Source organism: Chionomys nivalis, chromosome 8 (assembly GCF_950005125.1).
Source record: "Chionomys nivalis chromosome 8, mChiNiv1.1, whole genome shotgun sequence".
Taxonomy (NCBI): domain Eukaryota; kingdom Metazoa; phylum Chordata; class Mammalia; order Rodentia; family Cricetidae; genus Chionomys; species Chionomys nivalis.
The window spans coordinates 91,918,911-91,945,516 of record NC_080093.1 but is presented as its reverse complement, the minus strand read 5'-3'; the positions used below and the strand labels follow the sequence as shown (position 1 = coordinate 91,945,516).

The window sequence follows — 26,606 nt, the reverse complement described above, 5'->3', positions numbered from 1 at the left end:
GTATAGTGTGCAGACTCTGGAGAATTCTTAATGTCAGTCACTTTTTGTATACACAAGATGGAATATCAAGGGCCTATTGCTGCTCTTTTGCTTCTTTCTAATTACTTTCCCTTTATTTGCACTGATAGAAACTGTTTAACTTATGATTTCAAATTAAACTTTTAACTCGTAGTCCATTTCTAGGATACTTGCTGTTGTCCTGCTACATATGTAGATCCCATATCTGTGTTATCTTAGCCTTTTTTGGCCCAGCTCTTTTCTCCTTCCTCACTCATCTCTTTGATCAAAACATCCCTCAGTATATCCATGTCCTCCTGGCTAATTTCTACGTAGTCATCCCTCCTGCCCTCAACCCAGTTATTTATGGGATCAAAACCAAGCAGATCCAGCAACATATAAAGAATCTTTTGGCTAAAAAAAATGAGAGAGAAGTAAAATGTTTGCATAATGGGAGGATAAGGTCTAAAAGAAATTGAATTAATAATAAAAAGCAATAATAATTTTACTTAAACTGAACATCAGGGACTCATTGTGTAGCTCAGGCTGACTGCTATCCTGAAGTCTTTATGCCTCAGCCTTCCTAGTGACTGGTATACTACATAAATATATTTATAACACATATAATGTATATATTATAATATTTATATAGATCTAAATATTATACACATATATATGTTGGTGTTAGCTGTTGAAGGCATGTTGCATGTTCTATGAAAACCTGGCAGAATATATATATATATATATATATATATATATATATATATCACATGGTTATAATATTCAGCATATTTTTAAGAGAAGAAACAACAAAAAAGATATATATATATATATAATACAAATAAAGATATTAAAAAGTAATCTTGGTCAGGCAGTGGGGGCACATGCCTTTAATCACAGCACACAAGGGGCAGAGGATGGATGATTTCTGTGAGCTCAATAACAGCTGATCTACAGAAGCTAGTTCTAGGACAGCAAAGGCTACATAGAGAAACCCTGTCTCGAAAAAACACAAAAAGTAAAACTGATGCAGACTCCAAAATCATTGAGAAATTATCCATTGATCATTTTATGGCATAAGCATCAAGGAGTTTCAAGACTTTTAAGGATGAGGGTGAATACTATTCAAGACATGTCAATGGATATGAAGAAGGATGTTCTCCTTTAGGCTTTTTAGTTTGAGGAGTTATAGTGTTAAAATACACTCAATCTCTAAAATTTTTACAGGAACGGTGTCTTTAAGAATAGGTTTTTATCTTAAAAGGAAAGTGAACAAAACATCAATAATGTTTTAATATGTAGATAGTAATTGTGCTCATAAAAACCTGCTAGAAGACACTAATAATTTTATAAGTTCAGAATAGGAGGTTAAGATTATACAGCATTGGGCACCACACAGAACTGCCATTTTTTAGTTCTGGAGTTTAAATAGACCAGCAATATCCGAGCATTTCCTCCAACCAAGACACTGTGCTAGGTGAACTGAAGAATAAAGCTGAGTAAAATGTTACTTTAATGTCAGTACACAGAGAAGGAGAACAGCAGGCAACTCTAAATGAGGGCAAAGTGAACTGTGTAAGAGTGGCATGAGCATACAGAAAGCACAAGGTCATACATGTAACAGTCATGGAGGACTGTCAGTGGGGAAGAATTAAAGGAAAGTACAAATGACTGATGAAGATTCCACATGCAAGACTTTCTGTCCCAAAGACAGAGATATGTACTGTAAAATCACAAGTAACAACTAAATGTCTAAAGCATTATTGGTTACAAATGATTGCAGTAGTTAATGGTAGATTCTATAGTTTACCATATGAAGTTTATAGATTACCAGAGAGAAAATGAAAGCTATAGGAAGAAATATTAAGGAGAAATATTCAATTACTCATCTCTATAGCATATTCTCCTTTAAATGTAAACAAACATTTATAGACAATATTTGGGAAATTGGCTATAGTTATTTCTCTCCAAACTGCTTTCTGCTGATGATTGTGTGAATTATTTTCTTTGTGGGGTGTTCACAGCAACCTTTAAATGGGTTCTCAGGCCATCAAACCATATTAGCCTGGAATGAAACCACAGGTTCTCATCCTTTGTAGAGACAAAAGAGAAACCTCTTTTTCAAAACAACATATCCTTAGACCCAAATTCTGAAGTCAAGATACCTTTATAATATACATGTAGTTTAGCTAGCCGCCCGTACAATGAAATGTCTCTTTGTACTTAGCTCCTTCACAGTCAAAAAATTCAAAGGTAACAAAATAATATACATAATCCAGACTCTGAGTATAGTTCATCTTTATGTGGCTTTTTTACTCTATTACTTTTTAATATTTATTTTATTATCTTTACTCCTTTAATCAGTGACTGTCTTACTCTGTCTCTTTAGAGGCTACCTTTTTTTAAGCACTAACTTTATCTTATGACTCTCTATACTCTTTTGCTTCTCTATAGCCTACGTACATTATCCAACACTATGACTCATCTGGATTTGTCTTTATTGCATATCTGTAATTATTTTAAGACCAGAAGCACTTCTTAAAATGCTAAGCACTTAAGAATCTAAGCTGAACATAACTAGGTCAAATATGGTACTTCCTACTTGCCCCACCCAATCCAGCATGGCAGAGCCGTTTGTACTTCTGAGCCATGCACACCACCCGACTTCCAGGCACACAGCTGGTCCAAGTTTCCATCAAGCAAGCAGCAGCAATCTGCTCACAAACCCCACTCCAATGCTCCATCGCCCAAAAGAGCCAGCAGTCACGCTAGCAGCATAGCCCAGAAGCCGGCATTTTAAATGGCCATGGCTATTTTCCTTCTATGGCTGCATCAGAAAAATCTCTCTTAAAGGAGCTGCAGCAGGCCACCAGCAAACAGCAAGAAACTGTGTAAAACTCTATACTTTTTTGTCTAGAATTCCTCTGAGGCTGGGTCATGACTGTAGACTATATTTTCCTATTTCCAGAATTCTCCTGTTCTTGTCGCCCTGCCTCTACTTCCTGCATGGTTCTCCCACCTATTCTTCCTGCCTGTCTACTGGCCAATCCGTGTTTTATTAAAATATGATTGACAGTGTACAAAACATTGCCCTATAGCACTTCCACCATCTATATTTTTAAACAAGAACTCTGAATCTCATATCCATTGCTTAGGTTTTTTTTTTTCCTGGCCATTATCTACAACAACTTGTAACCAACATGCTAAACAAAAGAAAATAAATATCCATGGTCCATGTTAAGGGAATGTGTACATATTTTCCAGGATATTTCCTGCTGATTGGGGATGCTGATAATCTTAAGGGGACCTAAAGAAAATTTAGAATTATGATAAAGTAGTGACTGGAGTATCCTATGAGGCTTGATCATCTCAGGAAGCAGTCTTTAATCTGTTCTGGATGTAGAACTCAGACATTTGGGCCATCTGTTCCTATGAAAGATTTCTCAGTGGGTCTTCCTTGTTCAAACCTGATTTTTCTTAACCCAGGATAAATCCACAGCCTCTCATTTCCTATGGAAACAAAAGAAAAAAACCCTTCTCCAAAATAACATATGTTTTTGACTTGAATTTTGAGATCAAGACATTTGCAAAATATTTATGTTTTAATAATGCAACAGCATTTCTATTCAAATATCTTTTAGCAGCTCTTGCTCCTTCCTTAGCTGTCAAGCAATTCAAAGACAATATAATAATATACAGTATTCAGATTCTCTGTGTATTTTCCATCTTTACATGGCTTTACTTTAAATTCTATTTCTTTTATTTTTAACTTTAAATTTTTGATTTTTGAGACAGGGTTTCTCTGTCTATCTTTGGCTAATTCACTTGGTAGGCCAGGTTGTCCTTGAACCCACAGAGATCCTCCTGCCTCTGCCTCCCAAGTGTTGGGATTAAAGGTATGTGCCACCACACCCAACTACTCTCTTTCTTTTTTGAGGGCATTATCTTTTTTTCCTCACAAGCCTACATATATTTTTAAACACATGTAAACCATTTAGAGGTTTTTTCTTTCATCTATCTTTACTGTATATTTCTCTTTTTCTGACATTAGTCTTTAATCTGATAAGTGATACAGATAGGATTAAAGCCATTGTGTTGCCGGCTGGATCCAGCCCATTCCTTAGCTTTCTGAGATTCCAGCACCATGGTAGAGATACCAACCAGAGCCATGTTTATTTCCTCAACTCCATGGCATTTCAAGGTCCCTGTCACCACCAAAAAGCATGCAGTCAGCTTTTCATCAACACCATTTAAGAGTTTTGTGGCAGGACCTCTTTAAAAAGTTGCAAGCTTTTGCAGCTAAAGCTGAGTCACGAAGCCTCTCTTAAATGAGAGCACTTGCCTCTAGCAAGCAGAGCTCAATTGAGAAAGTGCTGCAATTAATAAGCCATGCTTTACTCTATTATTTTTTTGTCTAAAGTTACCGTTTAAGTACTCTTAGGCTTTATGTGGGTGTAGCTGTCCCATGTGGGCACCATTCTCTTGACTGAGGCTTCTGTCCTACTCATTTTCTACAGTCATTAAGACCCAAAGACTCAAACAGAGGACTATGTTAATTATAAACTGACTGGCTTAATATTTCAGGCTTCTTATTCAGTCTTATAATGCATATTAGCCCATAATTTTTGTCTGCACTGGCCACATGGCTTGATACCATTTTCAGCGAGACAGTCATATCTTGCTTCCTCTGAGGCTGGGTCATGACTGCAGACTGAACTTTCCTATTCCCAGAATTCTCCTGTTCTCATTGTCCCGCCTCTACTTCCTGCCTGGTTGTCCCACCTATACTTTCAGTTTGGCTACTGGTCAATCAGCATTATTATTAAAATACAATTAACAGGGTCAAACCATTGTCCCACAACAAAATAATACCTACATTACTCCCATACACAAAAACATTCTTATCATAGTCCCCATTAAATTGTTCTACAAAGCATTTCTTACTAGTTAATGACCATGCCTTCAAGAAATTTTTTAAATTTGTTCATCAAATAAAACCAAGAGACATCTTAGACTTGAGATAAGGAAATCATAGAAGATACTGAATCCTTAATACCGTGCTACTTTGGTGTTCATTCTTCCAGAAAAACTACATCAAATTCTGAGGAATGATGGAATTAAAACCTAATCTCCCCATAGGCTTCATGGTCTAGTCAAGGAGAAAAAGAATGTACTAAAATTTGCTGTCAAAACATGCAATCTATCTACATGGAATGTGTTCAATGAATTTGAAGACACCAAACATCGGGCAAGTAAAGACAATATGAAATTTGGATAATAAATGGGGGAAATCATGGAGATATATAGGCTGCTTTGAAAGAGTTTCCAGACTGATGAAGAGAAAGAAGAATGAATTTGATGAGGAGTGCATCAGTGGTCTCTAAGTTGAGGACAGTACACAAAAGTTAGGTGAAATTTGTTACATTTGACAGACCAAATGGAGCTTCAGAAGAGAAAGGAGGCAAGGTGAAAGAACTTTTAAACTCTGCAGAGAACCTACTCAAGTGTGCATGTCAAGAAAATGCAGTGTCTAAGGGAAGGAGAGCAGTGCCCAAGGGAAGGGGGAGGTGCCCAAGGGTAGGCATGGTGGTGCCCAAGGTAATAAAAGGGAAGTGTCCAAGGGAGGGTGGTGCCCAACAAAGGGTAGTGCCCTAGGGAAGGAAGGCAGTGCCTAAGTGAAGGGAGGCCATGCCAAAGTGGTGCTCAAGGGAAGGAGGTGCCCAATGCATGGGAAGATAGTGTAAAAGAGAAGAGAAGGCAGTACCCAGTTTAGATATCTGTTTACTGCCCCTAGAAAAGACAACCATTCCCAGGGCACGTGGGAGATATTCAAAAGAGGTTTTCTTCAGTAAAAAAATCAAAATTAGTCATACAGAATTGTTCTAGATCTTTCTAAACATAACTTAAGAACAAAGTCACTCCCAAAAAGCAGATTATCCTCAAAACACTTAATCATATTTCATAATGAATCTTAAGAAGACATCTAAAAGTTAACATTTACAAAATCTGGTACCCAAAAAAAGCAAAGTCTCAAAATGTCTGATATGATAGCTAACAAAAATTACCAGATAAAGAAATAATTAAAAAATACCTCAAAATAAAATGAGGAAACATATTGGTTAGGTGAAATTACCTATAATGCTACAATTGGAGGATAAGAATTTTGAGGTAATTACTGAACTTCATCCAGTATATTGAAAGGAATTAAGATATAGACAATATATGGCAGACTTAAGCTTACCTTCCATAGCATAAAAGTAAGGTCTGAAATGGCAAAATAGAGTTCAGGATATATTGAGCACTACATAAAGGAGAGCATGTTTTTTACTTCATTAATGGAAACAGCTTCACTGAGTGAAAAGCAGCTTGCACTGAAACCTTCTCCATACAATTTTTTTTCACTACTTCCACTTTCATTTTTATGTTAATAGCTCCAAGACAAGAGTTGTGATAGGTTAACTCTGGCTCAATAAGGGACTGTATCCATTTGATAGTGTATTCAGGAAGCAGACACAAACTATTTGTGGGCTCCAAGAAAGACACTGAGTGGACATGCAGCTAAGTCTGAGCATGTGCAGAGGTATGTGTACAAACCCTGTACCCAAGAGACTGACTTAGTCCCTGCTGGATAGCCAGCCAATGTAGGGCTAGATTACCAGGGAAGATTCCTTTTAGAAAAAAAAACAATATTAATTTTCTCCTGCAGGTCTGTTTGTCTCTCCCAGAGGAAACTTTTGAGCTAGGGAGAAGATAAATTGTGATCACAGCGGATAAGATACCTGAGGCCCATAAGTATAACTACCCAGGCCACGTCTTGAAGTAGCTGGAAATCAAGAATCCATGGATCCAGAAACCATGCTTTGAGTTCTTGGTAAGTGACTCTGTGTACAGGGTGTCATAGGGTGTCTACTAACAGAAGATCAGAGACCTAACTCTTAAACCTGGACTTGTGTCTCTTTCCTGGGTCATTACAACTGGAAGAGTGGAGACCATCTGTCTGGAATTAGGAAGCAAATGTGAGGAGCTGGCTTCTGATCTCTCCCTTTCTTTTTCTCCCTCCCTAACCCATCCTTCATTTGCCTCTTCAAGATTTTTAGTGGAGTCAGAATACTCTAGACAATATAAGCATTGTATAGAGCCCAGGTAGAATGATTGTAGTTTTCAGCTATGAATACAGAAATTCAGAGGTCTGGGGGAGAAATATATTTTTAAGCGGATTATTGAGTAGTAAATAATTTTGGTAGGAGTAACATCAGAGGCAGGGAAAAAGCTATAATTGGGTGTCAGGGGAAGATAATTCTGCAAGTTTTAGCAGAAGTTAATGGATTGCTAAAAACAACAGTTTCATAACTAGAAAGTTATGCATGAAGAAACCACAAGCTACTGCCTATTCTGTACACTCATTAATGTCTAAACTAACTTAGAACAGATTCCCAACATTCCTCTAAGAGCTTCATGAAGCCAGAGGAAACAACAATATTGTCACTTCTAAGAACAGAGTTTCTCTAGTGCAGATCTGTGGCCTTGTCATTCAGGGGAAAGGCTCTGGCTACAAGGTCATTGTTTTGGTTTTGACCTAAGCTTCCTAGGATTCCTCATCATGTCCCTGACTAGAACCAGAGACATTCTACAGATCTCATGCCCAACACTGTCATTTTCAAGCTCTATTCGCAAGCCAAGATTAAAAGAACAACTCAGGTTCTTAACTTCTTGGGCTGAATTGGCACTTTCATACTTGTTGGAATGGGAACTGTAACTGAAAAAGTACAGTGAAGGCAGAGAGAAGGTGGAATCGTGAATGAGAGGGAAAGAGATCATATGTCATCCTTCAACATTTTATCTAATGATGAAAATAGTTACACTAAAGCTCTATAAGACATAAAGCATGTACATTGCTCTAGGTTCCTCCATCGACCTTCATGCTTCAGTCAGCAGATCTTCTATTTGATTGTAACCTCTGGAGCTAAACCCAAAATTCTTACTGTTTCCAATATGAAATCTTTCCTTTTTTCAGGAATTCTTTGTGATCCACCAGGGAAGTTTTTTGATCACAGTGAGATGTAGCTCTATGCATTATAAGAAATAAATGACAAGGGATTAGTCAGAAGAAGATGAAGGAATAAATAATAAAAGAAATAAAGAATAATAAAGACGAATATAGTGATAATAGAGATATTTGTAATTAGAATGAAGCTGTGTGTGCATACAAGAAAAGCAAAGATGAATTAAGTCAATTGTCAGAAATTACGGTCTTAACAGGTATTTGATTTATACCTCAAATTCCAATAAAAAATACCAGGCAGAAGTTTTGATGTAGGTGTCACAGGGAAAGCTCCTCAGTTACAAACTCAGACTAGAAGGTGCACTCTCTGGGGTATCTTAAAGCCACCCTCCATTGCTGTCCATCTAACACTCCACTAAGTACAGTTTAAAACTGCCGAAAAGGAGAAGTTAAAATTGGGGTTGGGATATGGAATTAGGAAATGGAAAAATAAATAGGGGGAATAGTTTTGTCATTTTTTTATCAAACTTTAAGATTTAGCACCTGAAACCAAGGAAAAACAATAAAAACCAATACAAAAAAGTGAATGAATGAAGAAATTGAGACTTATGAACAATGAACAATGAGCAGGACAGGAGGAGCCCAGACACTAGCAAACTATACTTAGAACTAGGCTGGACATCATAGAAAATCCTCAAGAGACAGGTAGAGCAGTAGGTAGGGAGGGAGGGAGGGAGAGAGATAGGTAGATAGATATGTATGCATTTACATATGTGTATGTATATATCTGTGTCTCATGGAGTTCTGGGTCTCCAGCTTCACTATGACTTTGAATCCTTTCTACTGTACCCCAACCCCAGAACTACTTATTTCCTAACATATTCCACTTTAAAAACTGCTAATGTTATAATAATTTAAGCCTTCTGGTTTGTTTATATGGGTGTCACTATCTGACCTTGAACTAGGGATTCTTCCTTCCTCAGCCTCCCAAGTGTTGCTACTGTAGTTGTGACCCACTGCCCCTGGAAGTGAGTCAGTCTCTAAGATCAGTGAAACAGGCACATTATCAGAGGATCAGCTACATCTTATCAGAGACTGCTAACTCCTAGACGGACTTAGGTGCAACTGGCTGATTTGAAAGATCCTGAAATATTACTATCTGCCAAGCTACAGTGCACTTTGAGGTTGTGCTCTGTTTGAGGAAAGGGAAGCATGTTAGAATCTCTAATGTCTGTGTTAGATAAAAACATTATCTACATGTTTTTATCCTGCTTCTATGCAATGTGAGATTTAGCCTTCTCCAAATAATCCATGTTCATTCTTGGAAGGCACCATTGTGCCAGCACCTCACTCTAGATGCCCATTCTTACCACAGCTCACTAATTTGTTATCACTATAATCCCACAGGGACTTTCTACCTTACAAGGAAAAGATTGATTTTACTACCTCATAACAGAGATTTACTACTTTACAAGGAAAGATTTTTCCATTTTGTGTCGTTATATCCTAAATGAATAAATGTACATGAGAAGAGACTTATAGCAGTATGGAAGGTGTAAATATTTCTCTTGATCATGCAAAGAGGAAATGAACATGAACAGGGATGGAAGATTTTAACTAGTTAACACCATCATCTGCACAACTAAAATCAACCACTCTCTCATAGTCTAGAATGTAGGACTCCTAAAAGCATGGTGCTCTAAGAAACAGAGAAAGATCAACTATTTTATAAGGTACATTCTTAGCAGATAAAAATTACTTTTGAGATAAAGAATTGACTGTTTTCACTGTAGAGTTGATAAAAATACATAATGAAAGCAACATAAACACAATTGAAAGGTTATGAAAATTAGATACATATATCTTAGTCCATTTTTGTGCCAAGCATTTGCTGCAGTAGAGTAGTTAAACTGAATAATAATTTGCATGAGCATTAAAAAGAAAATGAAGAGAAAAATATTGTAAAACATACACTGTTTCACTGCATGTAAAAATAATATCCTAAGTCTTTTTCTCAGTCTTAGTTTCTGTAAAAATACACCAAGTCTTTTGAAGATGAAATCAAATGTATAGTCCTCTACATAGTTAAGGTGACACTGAAAAGGCACCAGAAACAAGCCAATAAACTCAGTTGACTTGGATAACCTACTACAGTTGTGTCTAACCAAAGCAACTCATCCTACCTTCATATATTTACAGTTAGAATCTAATTATTTAAATCCTAATTTTACAGTTCCCTAAAAGAAAGCTGTAGGACTGTATGACAAAATATGACAGCACACAAGAACGACACCATCTCTACTGGAGTTTCAGACTTCCTCCTAAATTGTTTTGTCAGGTATCCTAGCTGGCAGTTCTGGCTCTCCCTGCCACTCAGCCTTCTCTTCCTCCTAGCCATGGGGGCTAATGCTATTCTTCTGATCACCATTCGAATGGAGGCCTCTCTGCATGAGCCCTTGTACTACTTGCTCAGTCTCCTCTCCATGCTGGACATTGTGCTCTGTCTCACTGTCATCCCCAAGGTACTAGCCATCTTCTGGTTTGACCTCAGGCTCATTAGCTTTCCTGCCTGTTTCCTCCAGATGTATATCATGAACAGCTTCCTTGCTATGGAATCTTGCACATTCATGATCATGGCTTTTGATCGCTATATAGCCATCTGCCACCCACTGAGATATCCATCCATCATCACTGACCAATTTGTAGTCAAGGCTGCCACATTTATTTTGGTCAGAAATGCCCTTATTCCTTTGCCCATCCCCATTCTTTCAGCACGACTCCATTACTGTTGGAGAAATGTCATTGACAACTGCATCTGTGCCAACATGTCTGTCTCCCGACTCTCTTGTGATGATGTCACTATCAATCGCCTTTATCAGTTTGCTGGAGGCTGGACTCTGCTGGGATCTGACCTCGTCCTCATCTTCCTCTCCTATACCCTCATACTAAGAGCTGTGCTGAGACTCAAGGCAGAGGGAGCTGTAGCCAAAGCCCTGAGCACATGTGGCTCCCACTTCATCCTCATCCTATTCTTTAGCACCATTCTTTTGGTCTTTATCCTCACACATGTAGCTAAGGGGAAGGTCTCTTCTGAAGTGCCAGTCTTGCTCAATGTCCTCCACCATGTCATCCCTGCAGCCCTTAATCCCATTGTTTATGGGGTGAGAACCCAGGAGATCAAGCAAGGAATCAAGAGACTACTGAAGAAGGGGTGGTAACCAGGCCAACTGCATCTCTGCATTCCTAGTGCACGATGAGTTGTTATGTTGATAGGAAGTTGCTGAAGAACTGACTGAGGAAAGAAAGTCTAAAGACTGCTCCTGTCTATATCCTTCCTTTAGAAAACTCAGTACCCCTCCATAAAAATTCCATACACAGCTAGGTGTAGTGGTTGCTGCCTTTACTCCCAGCATTTAGGAGGTAGAAGCAGATGGACCTCTTGAATGCTAGGCCAACCTAATCTATATAGTGAGTTCTAGGACAGGCAGAGCTGTTACACAGTGAAATCCTTTCTCAAATAAATAAAAGTCAAACAAACTATCCTATATCTCTGTGACTTTTAAGTTTTTCCAATATTTATGGTTCCGTTTTGTCTAAATAGAAAGTGTCCAAAGGTGTGGATGCTATACTAGAAAAATAACCTCCAGTTGCTTCTACATGGGTAGTCTCTGCACATGTATTTTATAGTGACTGTAGACATTAGTGTCCTCAAGTGAAGCTCATTATCCTTCATAATATGAATCCAATTGTACAGTGAGATGATGAACAGTGCACAGTATTTTAAGGGTCAGCTCTTAATGATGTAATGTGGATGGAGCCCTGATTCTAATCTGCTCTGCTTATGTTCACCCAGTCAACATCTTTCTCCCATTTTCATCTGTGTTTTCATGCAAAGGTTCTTTGTTGATAGACGATGCTCTCAAAGGCTGGAGCTCCTTGAAGAACTGACATGTAAAGCAGTTCATTCATCTCATTGGGTTTAGGAGAAGGAGCCATCTCATGAAGCTTCTTCCTTAGTTTTTCCACACTATTGCTGTGCTTGGAACTTCATCTCTGGGATTCACAAAGACCCATGCTTTGTGTACACGGTAAAGTTTATTATGTCTTTGGCTATATCAGAAGACACTCTGTACTGACTCTTTATACCACAGTCCATTACTAGGTGGGCAGAACCTTTCTAGTCATCTTCTTTTTTAATTCAGAATTCTTATTAGAGATTAGGTGTACAAAGATGACTGGAAATTCACAATTACTGAGAAACTTAGATAATATTTAGGCAAAATACAATGGAATACAGATTCCAGGAATATTGGCAAATTATTAATCTGAATCCATTCTTTGGTCAAGAGACATTTAGGTTGTTTCCATGTTCTGGCTATGACAAGCAAAGCTGCTATGAACATAGTTGAGCACATGTCCTTGTGGCACGATTGAGCATCCTTTGGATATATACCCAAAAGTGGTATTACTGGGTGTTAAGGAAGTTTGTTTCCTAATTTTCTCATAAATAGCCACACTGACATCTAAAGGCTATGTACCACCTTGCATTCCCACCAGCAATGTAGAAGTGTTCCCTTTTCCCCAACAACCTAATGTGGATCACAATTGAGGCAGATTGAGAAGCCACTGATAGAGGCACTGGGATTTGTCTCTACTGCATGTACTGGTTTTTTGGGACCCTATTCTATTTGGATGCATACCTTCCTAAGCCTGGATGGAGGGGAGAGGGCCTTGGACTTCCCACAGGGTTACCCTGCCCTAGGACTACTGGGGGAGAGGGGAAAAATGAATGGGGGAGCAGGAGGGAAGAGGAAGGAGGGGAGGAAGTGGAAATTTTGAATGGTATTATTTATAAAGTAATAAAAATTGTTAGAAAAAAACAATGATCAAGAAAATTTTTTTAAAATGCATTTGTAGTCCTAGGAGTCTACAAAACTAATGACCATCCTGAAACAGTCATCGTTCAAATTGAAGAGTCTTCTCTTCCTTTTCAGCACAGACATGGACTCTTCCTGTGCTGTTTCCTAAATGACAACAGAAAGAGGAAATGGAAACATTTCCAAATACTCACAGATGAAATTAGAGTGTGCTTAAGGAATGTTTGTATATCCAACTGATTTATGGACCCACTTCCATCCAACTACTGAAAGCAAGCCTATGTTCCTGCTTGATGGAAAAATCAAGCAGCTATTAGTGAATATTTCACTTTCTGTTTGCTAAAAGCTTTAGTGTTATCCTTTTTATGATGGCCATTCTGACTGGAATGAGAAGGAATATGAAAAATAATCTAGTTTTGCTGTGAGGTGAGATGATGTTACTATTATTTTGAGAATCTTAAGTGGTATTGATTAATAAATATGCTCAGTCAAGTCATTCTAACAAAGTAATATTTTAAGAGTAATAGTCATGTTAGGTGAAGGTGCCCATGTAATAATAAATAGTATATTATATGAACTAGATTTTGACCCAATTTTAGGTGTAATTATGTCATATACTCAAAGAGACGTAAAATGCACATATGTCTTTCAGCAGGTGCTAACTGCACAGCAGCAGTAGGTCTTGAGACCTCAGGAATAAGTTCAATATTGATTTGTTTCATTACCATATAGGATGTGATAACAAATTCTGGCATGGATATGGGGAAGGGAAACCTTATACATTGTTGGTGGAAGGGTAAACTATGCAGCTACACCAGGCACCCTTCACCTGGGCACAGACCTATGCATCCATTTCCATCACTGCTCTAGCCACAAGTCAGTGAGTCCAGTGTGATCCTCAAGAAAGAAAGCTCAATATTGATTTGCTTTTTTTCCATACAAGGTATAACAAAAGTGACCAAACACATTAGGGAATTTTTCTGTTTGTAGACTTAAATGCATTTTCATTAAGGGCATAGAAAGTCAGTATTGTTTGATCTCAGTCATAGGTGCCACAGTAGAGAGAGAAGCTCACCAAGATGCTAAACCTTCATAAAAGACTGACACCCAGCTAACTCACTCCAGTTACTTTATTCAAACGTAAACAAGGTAAATAGTGGCTGGGAAAGGTTCCAACTACCAAAGTCATCTTGCTCTTGTAAGAGCAGACAACCCACACAAATCTCACTCTTTTTTGACTATGGCTCACCATAATCAAATTAAGAACTCCTGGTATGCCAGGAGAGTCTTAGGACCAAGGTCAGTGCAGCTGCAGGCTCCCACATAGATGCTACCAAGTGCAGATTCTCTAGGGAGACTTCATTTCTTCAAGATTAAACAGTCTCAAAACAATTTCTTGCCTCTACTGATTAACTGAAGCACAGCAAAAGTTTTGCTGAAATATTTCACTCGTAAATCCGGACACAAAGTTTTACTTTACATGTCACTACAGGCAGGAACATCTAATCTGCGGTTTAATTTGGGAGCTTCTTTGAAAGAAATTGACATTATTCCTACCAGTCTAGAAACTTGATTATCTAAACACAGGATGAGTCCTCAGTATTTCAGAGACAAATATTTGTCTACTGAGGATCATATTAAATTCTAAAGCAAATATCTACTTAATTTATTGATTTCTGTGAATCTTGGAACTCACTCCCTTGGATCATCAATCATCTTCTAAAGTAATGAAAGAATCCTTCCTGATTTCCCCAATATGCCCCATGTCCTTCCAAAAGTGTCCCCAAATGACTATTTTATAAAACATAAGAGCTACTTGGAATGTAAAAGTTGAAAACCACAGAGAAGTTGATAAACTCAAATCCCATGGCTGAGCTATTGGAGGATCATGATCAGAAACAATCAGAATGAAGAATGTAATGGATCCTTAACTGCTGATTTTGCATTTATTTGTAGAGGTGTGTGTGTTTGTAAATATTGTAATAGTATTTCTAAAGTTATAAGTTCAAGATGAAAGCAGCAGCAGCATAAATATCATGTTTTGTTCATTGTAGTATTCACATCAGACCACTAATAAAATATGCCCAGACTTTCACAAACATTCTACAATGTCCTTCTTGTGATAATGTGCCTCAGAACTAATGCTTCAATAGTTTGATAATCCCCTGTTTGATTTCCTGGGTTCGTACTCCATACACAATGGGGTTGAGAGCAGGTGGGATGAGATGATGCAGAACATTGAGAAGGATGGGTACCTCTGAAGGTATCTTCTTTCCTGCCTTGTTTGTGAAGATGAAGACTAGCAACAGTGTATAGAAGAAAAGTATGAGGATGAGATGTGAACCGCAAGTACTCAAGGCCTTGGTGACTGCACCTCCTGACTGCTGACACATAACAACCCTCAAGATGAAACAGTAAGACAGCAAGATGAGCACCAGATCGGAACCTAATAGGCACCAGACACTCACAAACTGATAGAGCTTATTTAGGTGAATATCCCCGCAAGAGAGCTTTGCCACAGAAATGTTGGCACATATGCAGTTCTCCACCACATTGCTGGCACAGTAATTGAGTCTAGCAGCCAGAACTGGAGTGGGCAGTGTAGCTAGAAGATTCCGAAACACAATAAAAATGGCTGCATTAATGACAAACTGTTCTGTGATGATGGATGGGTAGCGCAGAGGATGGCAGATGGCTACATAGCGATCATAGGCCATGACCAGAAAGGTAGAGGATTCCATTGGAAGGAAGGTATTCATGATGAACATCTGCAGGAAGCAACCCACAAAGCTGATGGGTTTCATGTTGAACCAGAAGATGAGCAGGACCTGGCAGAATTATTATCATTCTCAAAATCTCCATGTATTCATTAACATCCTAGAGTATCTACTCTTAGGACATTCATTAGGCTTATGGTTAGAACCACCCAAATCCTAAAACCACCAGGATGGCATCCTAATTTGAAATACTCTCTAAGCCCTTGTTTATCTAAAGCAGTGGTTCTCAACCTCCCTAATGCTGCGACCCTTTAATACAGTTTACCATGTTGTAGTGAACCCAAGCCACAAAATTATTTGAGTTACTACTTCATGACTGTAATTTTTCTACTATTAAGAATTGTGATGTAAATATTTGATATGAAGGGGTATGCGACCCCTGTGAAAGTGTAGTTTGACCCCCCAAAGGAGTTGAGACCCACAGGTTGAGAACCACTGATCTACAGAATCTAGTTTATACCTTTTCTATAAATCTAGAGATCAAAATTTTATTGTAAAAACATTTGATATCCCTGTCTTCAGTCCTTGGTTCCTAATCAATTCCAGTGGATGCTTCTGCATCTCAGGATGCACATTGTCATAGGAAGAACAAAGAAAGTGAGTCCAATGCTTAAATTATAACATTCTCCAATACCATCATACTTTAAGAAATCTTTTTCAACATGCTTTCTATCTAATTATATGACAAACAAATCCAATTAAATCCCAGTGAACAAATTCTAGATCCCTTGGACATGGGAGTAGGAAATTTCTGAGTGAAGGAGAGTATCTCTCAAATTGAGGACAAATTTGAAATATCACTAACAAACATTATGAAGTAAGTCATCAGTTGGAAGATAATTAAAGCTTCAAAAAGTAGACATTTAGAATAAGATGCAGGGGAGGGAAGCTGAAGATATGCTTCAGCAGTTAAGACCTTCCATAGGTCCTGAGTTCAGTTCCCAGCAACCACATGGTGGTTCACAACCATCTGTAATGCGATCTGGTCCCCTCTTCTGGCATGAAGGTATACATGCAGGCAGAATGGTGTATGCATAATAAGTGAACTTTTAAAAAGAATAAGAGGGGACACAGCTTGGAACTGAGAGGGATCTGATAGGACAGTTGAGTGAAACGTTGAATATTTTTCTTCAGAAATTAGAGGACTCACAAAAGCAAAACAAGTAATTATTTAGCTAATGATGAGAAATGAGTGGCCTGGAGGGCTCTGACCTTGGGGATGACTGTGAGGCAGAGGATGACATCAAGCACAGAGAGGATGGCCAGCAGATAGAACATGGGCTCATGCAGAGATGTGTCCTGATGGATGGTGAATAATAACACAAAGTTGGCAGCGAGAGCCAAAACCAGGAGAGGAGCCAAGATAACAGATAGCCAGTGCTGTGTGTCCTGCATTCCTGGAAAGCAGATCATCAGAAATTCTGTCACCTGAGTCCCTGTGTTGTTCAGAGATGATACCATGATGGCAGGTAGGGCTGAAAACAGAAGAAAAGAAACAGACAAGAATGCAAGGGTCCCACTGTGTTGCTACAGCATTAGTGCATGTCCCATTTTCATTCTAATTGGGCCACACAACTTTTATTGAAACAATTTCCTCTGGCACTCAGCATTTTATGTAAAATAATAGCTTCCTCCATTTAAGTTCTAAGCCCAGATAGACTCCACAGTTTACATTCAGATGCAGTCACTCCTAGAGGATATGTTTTGCTTTCTGTAAAACACAGTGGACTTCACATGTATCATTTCTTTCCCTTAGAATACTCTTTTGTCCCCAAATAATGACCTCCTTCTTTCTCCGTTCTTACTTATTCCAAAAGCTCCACTTCTTGGAAAAGAGATTTCTTGTTAATCATTTTAAACTTCTCTTTTTTTCTTTTGCATCCTTGTGGTCCTAAAATAATCAGGCATGTTGCTAATAAAATATTAACCAAACTTTCCTAGTCACACTTACATTTTCAATTCATTTGTAAATGTTTTGGCTGGAATCTTATCTTTTTATTATAGCACAGAGAAACATTAGTGAAATGGTGGAAGACAGACATTCAGTACCCCATTGCAGATGTATAGTCCTGATAGATTATCGAAAGCACCATGTCTTTGACAAATACACGGTGTTATTTACTGTCCCCATATTTTGCTCTACTGAAGACTACAATAACTGCTGCTTGATATTCAGGAACAAATGTGAATGAAGCAGAGAGTAAAACATTATTTCATGGGGAAACCTACTTAGCTCCATAATACAGAGACACAAGCTGGGATTGAGATGGAAGTCTCCTCCCTACCCACAACTTTGATAGAACCAGAATGTGCTATACAGGCTGCTGGGGAGAAAGGGGGTCATTGTGAACTCTACAAACGATGATACTAACCTGACAAGCAAGATGTGTCTACTTGTACAACAGTGGCATTACTACTATGGGAATAACTCACCATTCTCTGCATTTGAGGCCCACATCACAGGAGAGAATGGTATCTGACATTATAAAACCATCTTCTGGAGGCCACAGGATGAGGAGGGGACTTAATTCTGCTTTTTGAATAAACTGACATAGCACAGAACTACATTTTAAAATACATGTTCACACCCGTAGAAACTTACCACTATCAACCTTAATTGGAGAAGCCCTTTCTAATGGAGAAGTTCTTCTTACTGAGCTGTGATGGAAGAAGAGACTTGTAGCTGCTTATGGTCCAGAGACTAAATGGTAGTTGCTTAGTGCTTAACACTAAACAAGACTTTGATGCCATCTCCTCCAAGACTCGGGGAACATTGTAGAAGAAGGAACAGAAAGGTACAGGTATGGGTCACAATATAGAGAGAAGGGCTTCTAAAGGACATCTTCTGGGCATTGCAGTCACTGCAGACACAGACTGTCAACAACTACATGTGACACATTGAATCTGCATAGGAAGGGGCCCATCAACAACCATGTGTAGCTGAAGGAGAGACCTAGGGGACCTTATCCCTCACTGCTAAACTTTTACTCTGAATAGATTCCAAGAAAAGGAGTCATTGCCTTCAGCTATGAACCCACTGATGGCTCCCCTGTGTTCCAATGGACAGCCTCAACCAACAGTCACTCAGCTGGCCCTGATTAAATGTGTCCCACAACAAACCAAAAGTCATTAATCTGGGAAACAGACAAGTAGGAAGGGAGAGACAAACTCAGCTCATTTTGAATTTTGAGAATTCTGTTAGGGGTGTTTGTTATATCAATTCAAAAATATTCCTAGTCAAGACTTAGAGACATTCCATTTTTTGAATACATACAACAGGCTTCCCATAGCAGTTTTCTGATCAGTCTCAAATCAATTGGCTGCCTCCCCCATTATCTTAAGCTACATACGCACAGTTCTGACTAATCTCTAACTTTCCAATATGAAAGCACCCACCCCTGGCCTTTGGGAAATTCTAGATTCCTTTTTCATAGTTTTATTTCTGTCTATACTACTTTGTCACATTTCTTAGGAGGATCAACACACATAAAAACAAAAGATGAGTTTCTTTCTTTCTTTGTTTTTGTGAATGAGCAAGAATACAGACATGCTCTATGAGCTCAGCTGATCCACATCCTGGCCTGCTCAAGTTCTTCTGACACCAATTATACTCAGGATCTTCATATACTAACGTTCACAGATCGTAAAAACATCCTGAAACAAATATCAAAGTTAGAGGACAAACTTTAAGAATCGTTTGAGCTTGGTTTTCTGATGCACAATTCCTGAAGGACTTACTATGTTTTCTCTGAAGAACAGATTTGACCACTGTGTTGTCTGGGGACAAAATGTGGCTCCTCAACTTATCACTGGATCTGTGATTGTGGCTTTGGTATCTGGATGCTTTTATAAAGATAAATAAACATGTAAGTAGATATAACAGCCATTCTCCAGTGGGTGGAAAGGCATAGTTTTGGGAGTGTTCCTCCCATGGGATCCTGCTTCTCTGAAGATGCTGCTTCCAATGGGAATGACTATCACTCAGGGGCAGACAAGATGTGTGGATGATTTTTAAACTATTTTATTTTAATTATGTGTGTGTGTGGTGGTGGTGGTGTTTGCACAAGATTTCCGTGCCCACAGAGGCCAGAAATTAGTTATAGGGGCTTAAAAGCTACCTATAACCAAACTCATAATCTCAGCAAGAGTGGTGTGTGCCTTTTACTGCTGAGCCATCTTTCCAGGCTCAGTGATAGGGAAATCCATAGAAAAACTACATCGAGAGTCTTCCTCACTCCTTTTATAATGACCATCACCAAGGAAAAAGTAGGTCATGATGGTAAGGATGTCAGATAGCAAAGACTCTTATACATTGTTGAGAAGACAAACTACTCCTGCTATTATAAAAACTGGCACAATGGTTCTGAAAAGAATTAAAAATAGAACTACTATATGACCTCCTCCTACCACTTCTTGGTCTATATGCTTAGGGAAAAGGCATAATTCAGGAATGAGGACAGTGGTTTGCCTAGTATGAAAAATCGTAAAATCTTTTGGGGGAGCTAAAATAATTGAGACAGGATAAGTGTGATGTTATTGTTCGCGTGCAGACATTTGAGAAGAGGGAGCAATTTACTTCCCTAATGAATTCATTCATCATAATTTAGGAGTCCTCTTCTCTACTCATAATTGTGGGGGTAACTGAATCTCACATGGAAGTTATCATCTATAAACAGTTACACGTGGCTTATATTTAGGGCAAACATTGCAGTGAGTCGGCAGACTGCTAAATGGTAAAGGAATAAATATCTACAGAGAATTAAAACTTCAACTGGTGCATATATGGCCCCTCACCATTACAGCAGGTGTCCTTTCACAGCCAACTGGCTTCTGCTGCTGCCTCAGGAAGCCCACTCACTGGTCCTGTGCCTTCCAGGCAGCAATGCTAAACATATGGCAAGTAGCTGCCAAACAACAAATGAAGAAAGCTGAAGTGAGCCTTACTGTGGCTGTTTTCCTGCTGCCTCTCAGAAGCACAGTAAGGAGTCTGCTATATATATGGTAGGTGTAACATATGCTTGGTCTGTAGAAGACACAGAAGTGACAGACGACGCAAGATAATTAGTCTGTGTCCTGGACATTTAATGCATGCGGAGTGAGAGAGACTGAAGAGAAGAAAATGTGATTTCATCTAGGACTGTGATTTCATGGAACATATAATAGTCAAAATAAGATGAAAATGTTTAAGAGAATTAAACATAACTTTTGGTTGAGGTAAAAAAATATGTGCACGGTTACTAAATTGAAATAAAGTGACTGAATTTCTAAAATAACAGAAACTTAGTAGAGTTGCTTATTTCCCACAGGTCTGCATGGGGACCACAGAAGAATGTCTGAAGGAAGTTCCGACTGCTCTGGAAGGAATATTATGGAGGCATTTGAGGAATTAGATTAGAGGCAGAGGAATATGAAAGGGTTCACACATAGCAGGATATGTGAGGCTTGAAATTAATGTTTCCAAAAGATACCCATATAACCCACCTACCTCCAAGTTAATGTCTTACTCAGTTAACAGTCTATGGCTATTGCCTAAATACATAATAGCACAAATCTAAATACTTTCAATGTGTGGAGGTCTTTGCAAACACCACAGCCAACAGAATGTCGATCCATGTGGGGCAAAAAGGAAGCCAGGTTCAACATGACTCAGTAGTCAGTGTTGGTTCAAACTTCAGGATTCTGATACCTGACACTTATTTAAGTACTGTACTTAAGTACAGTACAATTTAGAAGGAAGATTCTTGGTATAACTCAAACCCAGTTGCACAATAAAGCTTAAGGCACAACCACATTGAAAGTCTTCAAAGCTCACCTCTTCCATGAAGATACATCCTATAGATAGACTACACATGTCATTTTAAGGGCCTGGGGGAGGATCTGGTGTGGTCTCCATCATACAGATAATGCAGAGGTTGCAGGCTATCAACCACCTCTGGTTCTGTTTGTGAGAGTTAGGGGAGCCCCCGGCCATACAGATAGCACAAAGATCACCAGGCTATTAACCTCATACATTCCCAACCTTCTGGATGAAAAACAGGTTCTATATCTCTTTGTTTGAAGAGACAAATCTGAGAGTTTAACAGTCCTGGTTTTCTTAGGGCTTGTCTGTGGGGACAAGGACTTTGCACCCTCTACACCAATGGTGAAGGAGAGGCTGTACATTTAAATACAGAGAGAAACAGAGAATAGAGACTTACAGCACTTTCCAAAAGCATCCTTACTTAATGGAATAGGAGAAACTGGTGAGGTGGCTCAGTAGGTAAAGGTGCTTGCCATGAGAGCTTAGCAACATGAATTCTGTTCCTGTAACCCACATTAATGTGGAAGGATATAATAGACTCCTAGTAGACTCCATAGAGTTGTCTGGCCCACACAAATGACAAAATGGCACACACACACACACACACACACACACATGGTATGGAAAGTCCTACTGTATGTGTGCTGTTTTTATTGGTTAATATAAAAGCTGCTTTTGGCCAATGGCTTAACAGAACATAGCCAGGCTAGAAGAGATATATAGAGAGAGAGTAGGCAGGGTCAAGGAGAAGCCATGTAGCTCTGCCAGAAGACAGATGTCAGATGGAACTTTACCCGATAAGCCACAGTCACATGGCAATACACAGATTAATGAAGATGGGTTTGTTTAGGATATAAGGGTTAGCCAGAATGTAGTAGGAGCTGCGGGCCACTCAGCTCCCGGCCACTGGCTAGCTTTACCCAAAATAATTACACGGAAACTGTATTCATTTAAACACTGCTTGGCCCATTAGTTACAGCCTCTTATTGGCTAATTCTCACATCTTGATTAACCCATTTCTAATAATCTGTATAGCACCATGAGGTGGTGGCTTACTGGGAAAGATTCTAGCCTACATCTGTCTTGGGTTGAAGAATCATGGCGACTGACTCATTGCCTTCCTCCCAGCATTCTGTTCTGTCTACTCCACCTACCTATGTTCTGACCTATCAGGCCAAGCAGTTTTTTTTATTAATTAACCAATGAAAGCAAAAGATAGATAGAAGACCCATCTACATCACCAGAAATACACTTAAGCTATTGGCCAAACAGTATTGCAAATAATAAAGTTTCTGAGTGATTATTTCATGGTCTGGGCAGTCAGGAATGAACAAGCGGCCTCTTACAAAACATATGCACACACATGTATACACACTTCTAAAATTGTAATTTCATGCATTAATGTGTTTATTTGTAATAGAAAGCTATATCACAGATTTAGGAGTGGACTATATTATAATATGGACTCCCATTCTATTATGCATATATATATACACATATACATACACAAACATAAATACATACATGCATGCACACATACACATATATATACACACATATACCTCATATCATTTCACTCTACCATTCTATTGCATTCCACACTTTATTAAGACATCCTAGAAGCATTTGCTATACATCCTTTATGATTTGTTAATCTACTTTACCTAGTAGGAAATGCAAAAATGGATGAAACTGATACTGACTTAATGGAACTAAAAAGATATTGAAGGAAGCACATCAAAAATGAACAGAACACAACTTGGAAGGTGAGTAAGCAATAAGCCTGTTCTAGAGATACCTAGCTACTATATATTTGAAAACATTACTAAAGTCACTGACTTTTATCTCAACATAAAGCATTTCTGCATGGCCTCGAGAAAATGTTGCAAGCAAATAAGAGAAATTGAAAAACATTTTTTCATAGGGCCATACATATAACTTAGTGGTACTGTATTACCTAGTATATGAAATGCTGTAGACAAGGAAGGGAGGGGAGAGGAAGGGAGAGTAGGGAAAGAACAAAAGGAAGGGGAAGGGAGGGAGAATAAAAGGTAGAATCAAAATAATAAATACAAATAAAAGAGAATAAAAAGTCGATTTCTCTACTAAATGACTGATCTGAGGTTGTTGTTGTTCACAAATAGGTGTGTATGTGTGGGTGTGTATGGGTGTGGTGTGGTGTGTGTGTATTATGTGGTGCAGTGTATGTGTGTGTGGTGTGTGTGGTGTGTGTGTGTGTGTGTGGTGTGTGTGTGGTGTGTGTGTGTAGTGTGTGTGTGTTCACATGGTGTGCAGGATGCTTGCCTGTGAAAGAGTATATGAAGGCTAGAGGATGACATCGGGATGTCTTTCCTCCATCATTTCTTCACCTTCCTTTGCTTGAGGGAGGCTCTCTCTCACTGAACTTTAAGTTAGCCCCTTCCCACCAGAGTGGCCAACCAAAGAGCCCTGGACCCTCCCACCTCTGCCCCTAGTACTGGAATTACAAGCATGTGCAGCCAAGCCATCTTTTTACGTGGGTTCTGGGGATATAACCGCAGGTCCTTATGCTTGCTCAGCTAGTATTTTACCCACTGGTCATTTCCCTAACTTCAAATCCAAATTTTTTTTTACTTATTTGTGCAGTGGTACCAGGCTCAACTCTGGGACCTAGAGCAAATCAGGTTAGACAGACAAGTGCTCTACCAGGGAGCTACATTCACAGCCCTGCAGATAGACATTACTCTTTCATTGTGAAAATCATTGCATTTAGACTGAGTCCATCTCAATCATATTGCAAGCCAACTGTCAATGTCTAAAATGAAACTAGAAGATTAGAATTTTAATGGAAGATTTTTAATAGGGTTCCAAAGCATAACACTATCAGCTTCAAATAAGCAAAGGGCTTTTCTTATAAGAAACAAGACCCAGTAAGAGAGAAGTCATACTAGAGGTTGTGAATGACACAGCAGGCAGCTCTAATGCCTGTGATGGGAATGGTTTGTTAGATAATAAAGACCAACTGTGCTCGAAGAATCTGGAGAAGCAATAAGAAAAGGAAAGTGCATAGAGGACTTTGGATTTAGAAGTTAATTGCATATGAGAGTTCTCATGGAAAAATGTGTCATAAATTAAATATTCTAGGACTTTTGATCACAGAAGAAGAAGGCAAATATTACCCTCCTTAGATGAGAAAACCAGAACTTATATTGAGATCAAAGGTGCCAAACTGGTATGCCAAGGTTTACACAAAACTCAGCCTTCATCCAGTGGAAGAAGTCTTGGTTTCTATGGTACATAAGGCTGCACTAAACTGAAAGTTACAGAAGATTTTTAAGGTGTTTTAGGGAACTGCATTAAATAAATATTATCATATAAATCTTTCCCTAAGAAACATTCAAAAGAAATAAGAAACAAGATGTGATGTTTTACTCAACAAAAGGCTCACAAAACAACTCACACTAGCTACTCTGAAGTATATAAAGCTGAGAAAATGGATAAAGCACTTCACACAACATGGAGGAGCTTAGGGATGGGCACACCCATGACTCTAGGATGACAAATTAACTCCATCAATAAATAAAGGAAGGCATGTGCACTGGGCAGAGAGTAACAGAGGCTTGAAGGATAGGCAAAGTGTGTAAGTGGATAGAGTAGTGTTCCTTCTTTGTAAGAGGGTAACTGCATATATATGTACAGCAGTACTCTCAGTCGGTAGGTAGGGAATACAATCTCAGAAGAAATAAACCAGCAGCTGACTGATGTAGGAGGGATGGTAGAAGTGTATCTGAAGCATTTTATATTTTGTTTAGAATCATACTTTGATGTTATGAAACAGAGAAAAAAGATCAAAGCTATTTGAGGTGAGAAAAATGCTACAGAATTGTTAAATTTATTTACAAATCTCCTGAGAACATTAAGGTTATCCTGGGTCAGCTGTGTAAAGATTTATCACTCGTATTAGTTTAATAAAATACTGATTAGACAGTAGTCAGGCAGGGAGTATAAGTGGGGCAACCAGACTAGAAGTATTCAGGAAAGAGGAAAGGCAGAGACTCAGCCACCCGCCAGATGCAGAGGAAGCAAGATGAGAATGCCTTACTGAGAAAATGTAACAAGTCACATGGCTAAGCATAGATAAGAATTATGGGTTAAATTTAAGTTGAAAGAGCTAGTTAACAATAAGCCTGAGCTAAGAGACCAAACAGTTTATAATTAATGTAAACCTCGGTGTATTTCTTTATACAGACTGAATGGCTACAGGACCAGGTGGGATAAGAAACTTCCTTCTACAGGAAGGGTTGCAGACAGTGGCTCGAATCCAATGGAACAGTCAGGACAACATGAAGTCAGGCATTGACAAAACATAGATAGACGTGGTATTTAATATATGTGAGGAACAGGTGTGCAGCACATTTGATCTCCAGACTGCATTTGACCTTCCTGCCTGGAGCCTTGCTCATCAGAGAAGCTTCCTCCTGGAGGAGGTGCGAACAAATACAGAGGCCCACAGTCAGACAAATGAGCAGAGAGTAAGAAATCTTGGAACACTCAGCCCTAAAGAGGATGTGTCGATCAAATACCTCCCCTTGGGGTTCAGAGACTGCTGTGGAAGAGGAGATGGAAAGAGTAAGAGCCAGAGAGGATGGAAGACCTTCTAAATAGCACTGTCCACACACTAATAAACTCACCGAATTGTAACAGCAGGCATAGGGCCTGCATGGGTCTGTACCAAATTGAATCCTAGAGCTGAGAGAAGTGAGCACATGCTAACCCAGAAGCCAGTTCCTACTGACAACCACTTGCACATGAAAAAATTGTTTTCTCCAAGGAAGTCTTACTAGGAAACAAACCGTTTTTAAGGATATGCTGCATTCTCAGAATTAGATGGATGGCCAGCACAAAATGACTCAACGGCCTCTTTGAAGGTTCTTTGTCTTGTACTGTTGTGTCACGGGCATTATTTTACCCTTACAGGTCCTTTGTGTATATTTTATGGCTTCCACCTTGTGTTTTTATGGTGCTCCTGTGTGTGTGAACATGTGTGTTTCTACTTGTTTTACTTTGGTTCTCTTTATTCTATGTGTTTGTTTTCTCCTATTTTGATTTATTTTTATTTTCTTTTATTATTCCTAAAATGTCTGGTTTCTAACAAGAGACAGAAATGGAGTGGA

General features: G+C 38.8%; 2 protein-coding genes across 2 annotated transcripts; one reads left to right on the top strand and one right to left on the bottom strand.

The window, feature by feature from the left end:
• The first annotated feature begins 10,269 nt into the window (after positions 1-10,269).
• LOC130880361 (olfactory receptor 56A3) lies at positions 10,270-11,217 on the top strand. The gene has a single exon (XM_057779353.1). It carries the CDS (start codon positions 10,270-10,272, stop codon positions 11,215-11,217), a length of 948 nt encoding a protein of 315 aa, XP_057635336.1.
• Positions 11,218-15,014: 3,797 nt separating this feature from the next.
• LOC130879952 (olfactory receptor 56A4-like) lies at positions 15,015-17,114 on the bottom strand. The gene is made up of 2 exons (XM_057778767.1): positions 16,866-17,114; positions 15,015-15,704 (listed from the first exon to the last, which is right to left on the bottom strand). The coding sequence occupies exons 1-2, from the start codon at positions 17,112-17,114 to the stop codon at positions 15,015-15,017; spliced, it is 939 nt and encodes a 312-aa protein (XP_057634750.1).
• Between the last annotated feature and the right edge of the window lie 9,492 nt (positions 17,115-26,606).